We start from the raw sequence: 7616 nt of genomic DNA, 5'->3' as shown, positions 1-7616 counted from the left end.
AAGCCAAAGAATTTTATTGATGAAGCACCCGTAGATTTCTGATTTGTTCTTTTAAATGTTTCCTATTTTCTAACTTTTCATCGGCTGCTTCTTTTAGAGTTTAAAGGGTGCTTTCGTATCGAATTGTAACATCAATAACTATTGCAGCCTTATTTTTCACTATAATCAATCGGGTTTAAAACAGTTGGTTATTGTCATTTGTAATTTGAGGTTCTATAAGAATTCTCCAATCTTTCTTCTTGGCTTCCTCTGCTAAGATGTCACAAGCAATATTGTGTCTTTTGATTCTTGCGTCCTGTACTGTAGGACAATACCCAATTATATGGGCACAGGATTTCGGTCATCCCCGGACAATGTCTACATGTTATAACCTGGGCTTCACGCCTACCCCTAGACAAAAATTCTCTAGCGGGGTATACGTTTGCCCTTAATTGTAACGCGTTATAATTTCCTGTGAGGAATGCCCCTGTGGTTTATAATCCAATCATTACTAATCTATCATTCTCAAAGTTCTAATTCCTATTCCTTGGGATCCTGACGGAGTCGATGGGAGACAAGCACATCCGATTGATGATCAACAAGTTCTCAGTTTATTGATACGATAGGCATGCCTTTATAATAGCAGTAATAAGGCTCATACATATGCAAAAGTAAGGCTCATCATGGTCCGACTACAGAATGTCAGCCCTGCCTCTACTGCTACATTTCCTAGGATGTTTGTGGTTTTCTAGGTCCTGCTTTTATACTCCCGTTATTTTCCTAACTTCTTGCTCAAGGATCCTGTGTCCCTTGTACAAGGCTGCTATTGCCTTCACAGCTGTATTTTCTCCTGTCCCTTCTCCTCAAGCCACGTCTCTACAAAAACTCTCCACAGGTTCCCATTTTTTGTCCAGTTGCTAAACTCTCCTTTTTCTCAGTCACAAGGCCTCGGATAGATGGTTTTAGGAGCAGGTATTTCCCATCCGAGTTTGGTTTTCTCTCCCATTGATATTCTGATATTAGCATTTGCAGATCTTGGATCCCAAATAGATGGAACTTTATTTTTATCACCCCCAGCTGTTACCCATAACTTTTCGCATTCCTCGATGCTTATATGCTTAACGAAATCTCTTATTGTTTGCATCAGAAGATTGCGCCAAACGATGCAATCTTCGAGCATGAATGCTGGGATAGTATGCCGATAATCTGCAAATGCCAAGTCCGCCATCCACTGATTTTAGAATATAAGATGGCATCACAAGTACACAGGGGAAGATGGAGCCATTCTTTGACACTAGTTCTTATTTTTAAGTCAAAGGTTTCAAGTTGTGTAGCTTTAACATCCGCTTGGTCTGGCCTTTGTAAATCAGTTTGGGAATAGCGTACCCTTCAAGCTGTCAATCTTCTGCAATGGTTTACAAGGAGCCTTACCTGTCCAATCTAGCCAATCTGAGATGTCCTCTTCCAATTCGGGCTCTAGATATTCCAACCCATGGGTAATTTCCAGGCCCAGGTATTTTCCCAGATTTCTCCGGGTCCAATCGTTTTCAGGGGACGTGCCATTAATTCCCATGCAGTACAATCATGATGGTATATGAGTCCTTGGTGGGTTTGATGTAAAAACCTTGGCACTTCTCTCCCTGAGTACTGAGGCCTGTTAGGGAACAAAAGGCTTCCAGTATTTTGATATTTTCTATCATTCCTTCCCATGATTCACTTAGCAAGACCAAATCATCCGCAAAAGCCAACGATGTTAAATTTCTTGAACAGTGCTTGAATCCTTGTCCTTTCTGCTCTAATCTGCACAGTAGGGGATCCACGGATAAGTTGAATAAGAGAGGAGACATTAGATCACCCTGTTTAACACCAATGTTAATTCTTATTGAATCAGACTTTCCACTTTTAGATTCAATACGTTTAGTGACATTACAATATAGATCTTTAATTAGGGTAGTTATATGATCATCAACACCCTTTATTTTTTCCTTCTCTGTGATCATGGTTTGGAAGACTGAGTTATCTGCCAGTCCTTGAGATCTGGAAACACCCAGGCCATGGAATGTTCCGTGAGTTTCCCATCTTGATTTGAACACAACGTGGACATCATCTAGAGGGATCTCACATTTTAGGGCTTCTCTACCATCCAAAATTATCTCGGCCGATTTTCCTTTATTCCGGTAAAACAGCCTTTGAAAACGATAGAATTTCCCTTTCTTTACAGCCCTTCTTTTCATCCATCCCTTAGAATGCTTTCGAGAAGGGATCTGCTTGTTGACCTTTTGCGGTTTCTCCTTCAAGGAGGCTTTTAACTCAGCGGACTCCTTTCCCAAGCTTACCAGGCAGACCATCGTTGCCTCGTTAAGTGATGTAAAAAGATGTTCTTTGCCTTCGATTAGGTCACTATATGTATTATTAAAAGTGGATATTTTACCAGATGTTACCCATTCTGAAATTATCCTTTTATAGTTGTTTCTCAGTCCCATATTTATTCCACATTCAGTCTCACTTGGTTCTTCCCCTTCTGAATCGTGACCCACATTCTCTTGATTTTCACCTGTTTTTCTCTTTGTTTAATTAAATTCCTTCTCTTATCACTTATCTGTTTTGCAGTTTTTGTTAGAATTTTCTCTGCTATTAGCTTATTGATGTTCCTTTTTCCCGCATACTGGCTTTCCAACTTCAGTAACAATTCGACTTCCTCACTGGTCCAGCACTGTTGATGTTACCCTTTCGGTGTACTTTCTTTCGGGAGAGATTCTTTAATCCGCTCCTCATTCCTTATAGCTGGATGGGCCAGACGTTTATGTTGACTTAGTCCAATTTTGGATCCGACTCCTCGCTTGCATTCCTCACATACAAAGTTGTCCATTTCGACCGACTCAATCTTCCCCGAGCACTTAGGAAAATGGCAAATAATACTATGATGTTTAACATTCTTTTTACCACATTTAATGCATTCAAACCATATCCTTTTTTTACCATGCACTCTCTTAAGATGTTCGATAAGTCCCGATAATTTTACAAAGAGTGCTCTGCAACACGGACAAGATGGATTTTTGTCGGGAACTTTTAACCACCGGCGTACCCTCAGGGGGAAGTTCTGAGCGTGAGCACGATATGTGTGTGGCCGGCGCAGGACTGGATTCGGCCACTATCCCAGGTGATGATTGCACCTCATCTTCCTTTTCCTCCAACACTGTTGGGCATGGGCTGTTGGCACTACCCATGGGATCAGGAAGTCTAAGGGCTTCATACACCTCGGGCAATGTAGCAAGATCATCCTGACCAACGATTGAGTGGTACCTTTCTTCCCTCACTCGAGAGTTTATAAACTCCAAACTGCTTATCCACCACTGCACATCCATTGGCTGATTTTGATCAGTATTGATGACACTGACCTTATCCTTACGCCAGTCATCATGACACGTTTGTGTGGCCACAGACAGGAAATACATCCGTGTTTGACAGCTCATTTGTCCAAATCAAGGCGAGGGCTGAATTTACTTGACCACCCTCTCACAATGGCCAGGTGTTGCCCAACTCTCCACCCGTGGGCTAAGGGCAAGGCCTGAATGAAGTTCAAGCCAAAAAATTTTTGTTTCACCAGTTATATTACTATCGAGCAAGTGGTGAGTTTGCTCGATAGGGGGGAGCAACATTAACTCCTTATTCCTGGGGCAGAGGCCAACTCAGTTACCACAAGGGCATCCGGCGGGACCGCGATGAGGTGTGACCTCTGCAGCAAAGCCCAGGCTGTAACTATGTTCCCAGTTAAAAGTTAAAGTGCAAACATTAAGTAACTCCTGTGGCAGCTGAGCTTGTAAAGATGTGGACAATATCAACAGAGGAAAACAGAGCCAAGTTTGACAATCTAATCGCAGTTTTGTTAATACGAGACTGAGAGAGTCCAATATCTGACAATACATCGCTATTCCCATCATACCATTTTCCCCTCGCTCCCAGGGGGAAGCCAAAAAATCTTACAATCGAGGCACCCGTTAAATCTTTAATTTGATCTTTTAGGTGTTCATATTTCTTAACTTTTTCCGTGGCTGCCTCCTTTAATGTTGAAAGGGTGCTCTCATATCGAATAGTAACATCAATTACCATCGCAGCCCCATCTTTAACGATGATTAAATCCGGTTTAAAGAGTTCATTATTATCATTTCTAATTAAAGGTTCCATATAAATTTTCCATTCTTTCTTTTTGGCTTCATCGGCTAAGATCTTACACACAATATTATGGCGTTTTATTCTCGCTTCCTGCACCCTCGGACAGTACCCAATTATATGGGCGCAGGACTCAGTCGAACCCGGACAATGTCTACAGGTCTTATTATGGGCCTCACGCCTTCCCCTAGACAGGAATTCCCTGTTGGGATATACGTTTGCCCTTAATTGCAGTGCTGTTAGTAATTTTCTATGGGGAATGCCCTTATAATTTATAATCCAATCATTACTTATTTTATCGTTTACGAAGTTTCTAATTCCAATTCCCTGGGATCCCAAGTTCGTCCAGTTATTAAATTCCCTTTTTCTCCAGTCACTAGGTCTCGGAAAGATGGTCTTGGGAGCGGATACTTCCCATTCCGAGCCTGGGTTCTCCCCAGATGTTATCTCAGAGATTTGCATAACAGATCTCGGATCCCATATTGATGGAATCTTATTTTTATCTCCCCCTGCTGTTATCCATAATTTCTCATATTCTTTCTCGATGCTTACCTTCTTTACAAACTCTCTTATTGCCTCATCCGAAGATTGCGCGAGACGGTGCAATCTTCGTGCTTGAATACTGGGAATAATAGCCGACAATCTGTTAATGCCCAGACCACCATCCCTAGATCTCGAATAAAGGATGGCGTCACAGGTACACGGAGGAAGATGCAACCACTCCTTGACATTGGATCTTATCATTAAGTCAAGGGCCTCCAGACAGGAAGCCTTCACCTCCGCCTGGTCTGCTTTGTAAATCATTCTGGGAATCGCATAACCCTTCAAGATATCAACCTTCTGCAGCGGTTTAAGGGAAGCCTTCCCGATCCGGTCTAACCATTCGGATAAATCCTTCTCTAATTCGGGCTTAGATATTCCGACCCAAGGATTTATCTCCAGGCCCAGATATTTCCCAGATTTTTCAGGATCGATCATCCTCAGGGGCGTGCCATTAATTTCCCAAACAGGACAATTATTGATGGTATATGAGTCCTTCGTGGGGCTGATGTAAAAGCCCTGGCACTTTATTCCCTGAGTCTTAAGGCCTGTTAAGGAACAGAAGGCTTCCAGAATTTTGATGTTTTCAACCATACCCTCCCAGGATTCACTGAGCAAGACCAGGTCATCGGCAAAGGCTAATGATGTTATACATCTGGAGCCATGCTTGAACCCATGCCCTTTCTCTTCCAGTCTACACAGAAGAGGGTCAATGGACAAGTTAAATAAGAGAGGTGACATCGGATCACCTTGTTTTACGCCAATATTAATCTTTATACTTTCGGATTTCCCACTTTTAATCTCGACACTAGTGGTTACATTACGATATAGATCTTTAATTAGGGTGATAATATGCTCTTCCACACCCCTATTTTCAAGAGCCTCGATCAGATGTTCATGGCTCACTGAGTCGAAGGCTTTTTCAAGGTCAATGAACACCACCCCCAGCGCGTGATGTTCCCTTTTTGCGTTCTTAATAATCAGTTGTAACAATTTCAAATTTTCAGCGCACCCGGCAGATCTAATAAAACCTCTTTGCCTCGGGTTCAGGGGACAAGCCTTGGTCAATCTGGCCGTTAAGATTTTAGTAAAGAGCCTTAAGATGGTAGATCCGATAGTAATCGGTCTCCAGTTGTTAATATCATTAAGGCGTTCGGCATTAGTAGATTTAGGTATTAATATCGTCCGGCACTCCTTAACCACGTCCGGAACTTTCCCCGACACCAGCCATAGGTTGTAAATTTCCATCAAATCCTTGAACTGAGGATCACAACTCTCAATATCCCTCCTCCTCAGCCCATCAGGACCCGGTGCCGCATTCTTTTTCATCTCTTTGATGTTTTTCGAGATTTCCCTCTCCGTAATCATGGTTAAGAATACGGAGTTATCCGCCATTCCCTGAGATTTGAAAACCCCCAGGCCACGGTGTGTTCCCTGAGACTCCCATCTGGACTTGAACACATCGTGTACTTCGTCAAGTGGGATCTCACACTTCAGGGATTCTCTCCCGTCCAGGATGATCTCCGCCAGCTTCACTCTGTCACGATAGAACAACCTCTGGAAACGGTAGAATTTCCCCTTTTTCGCAGCTCTTCTCTTCATCCATCCCTTCGAATGCTTCCGAGAAGACAGCTGCTTGGTGGCCTTTCGAGTTCCCTCTCTCATAGAGGCTTCTAACTCCCCGGACACTTTTCCAAGGCTTGCCAGGTAGGTCATTGTTGCCTCGGTAATTGATGACATATGATGTTCTCTCCCTTCGAGTAAGTCACTATATGTCTGATTAAAGGTGGTAATTTTCCCAGCTGACACCCATTCAGTAAGAATTCGCTTATAAATATCTCTCAATCCCAGATTTAAACCACCTTCACTCTTGGCGGGATGTTCACCTTCTATATCGTGACTCACTTCCTCCAGATCTTTTCCCTTTAATTTTTCTTTCTGTTTACTCAGGCACCGTCTCTTATCACTTATCTGTTTGGCGGATTTAGATGGAATTTTCTCCGCGATTAATTTATTGATGTTCTTTTCGCCCTCAAACTGTCTTTCCCACTTCAACAACAGTTCAACCTCCTCATCGGTCCAGCATGAGCGGTGTACCCCCCTCCGGGTACTCTCTTTAGGGAGAGAATTTTCGATCCGCTCTTCATTCCTTAGTGCTGGATGGGCCAACCGCTTGTGTTGACTCAGCCCGATCTTGGAACTGAAACTTCTCTTACATTCCCCACATACGAAATCATCGGATTCGACCACTTCAATTCGCCCTGGGCATTTGGGGTAATGGCAGACAATGCTGTGATATTTAACATTCTGTCTACCGCACTTAACACACTCGAACCAGATCTTATCTTTCCCATGCGCTCTCTTTAGATGTTCAATGAGTCCCGACACTTTTACAAACAAGGCTCCGCAACTCGGACAAGTTGGCTGTTTGTCAGGGACTTTCACCACTGGAATACCATCAGCGGAAAGTTCTGTGCACGAGCCCGACATAGATGTACTCGGCGCCGGATTAAGTTCAGCCACTTCTCCGTGTGATGACTGCCTCTCATCTTCCCTCTCCTCTTCTCTTTCCTCTACTACCGTCAAAACAGGGCTGTTGACGTTGCCCACGAGGTCGGGAGTCTTGAGGGCCTCATACACATCGGGAAAGGCGGCAAGATCGCTCACACCAATAAATGGTTGGTAACCTTCCTCTTTCAACCCAGAGTTTACAAACTCCAATCCACTTATTTCCCATTCAACATCTATTGGCGGATTATGATCGCTTTCGATAACATTCACCTTAACCTTACGCCAATCGCCATAGTATGTTTGAGTAGCCACAGACATAAAGTGCATTCGAGTCTGACGACCCATTGTCCATATCATTTTGAGGGATGACTTTCAACGTAACCACCCCCTCTCGGTGGTCAGCTGCCCGCCCAACT

The 7616-nt window shown here is 43.4% G+C and overlaps 1 protein-coding gene across 1 annotated transcript in view; it reads right to left on the bottom strand.

The window, feature by feature from the left end:
• Nucleotides 1-2533: 2533 nt before the first annotated feature.
• Nucleotides 2534-7616, bottom strand: part of ENOSF1 (enolase superfamily member 1) — a 5510-nt gene continuing 427 nt past the window's right edge. Inside the window, exons 1-2 of the mRNA XM_054055862.1 lie at nucleotides 4702-7616; nucleotides 2534-2875 (exon numbers count right to left, since the gene is read on the bottom strand). The exon at nucleotides 4702-7616 is cut by the window's right edge and continues 427 nt beyond it. Coding sequence (XP_053911837.1) covers nucleotides 2702-2875; nucleotides 4702-7557 — 3030 coding nt within the window. The 5' untranslated portion in view covers nucleotides 7558-7616 and the 3' untranslated portion in view covers nucleotides 2534-2701. The remainder of the gene's footprint in view (nucleotides 2876-4701) is intronic.

The sequence above is a fragment of the Cuculus canorus genome, unplaced genomic scaffold (assembly GCF_017976375.1).
Source record: "Cuculus canorus isolate bCucCan1 unplaced genomic scaffold, bCucCan1.pri subtelo1, whole genome shotgun sequence".
Taxonomy (NCBI): Eukaryota; Metazoa; Chordata; class Aves; order Cuculiformes; family Cuculidae; genus Cuculus; species Cuculus canorus.
This window is presented reverse-complemented; position numbering and strand designations above follow the sequence as displayed.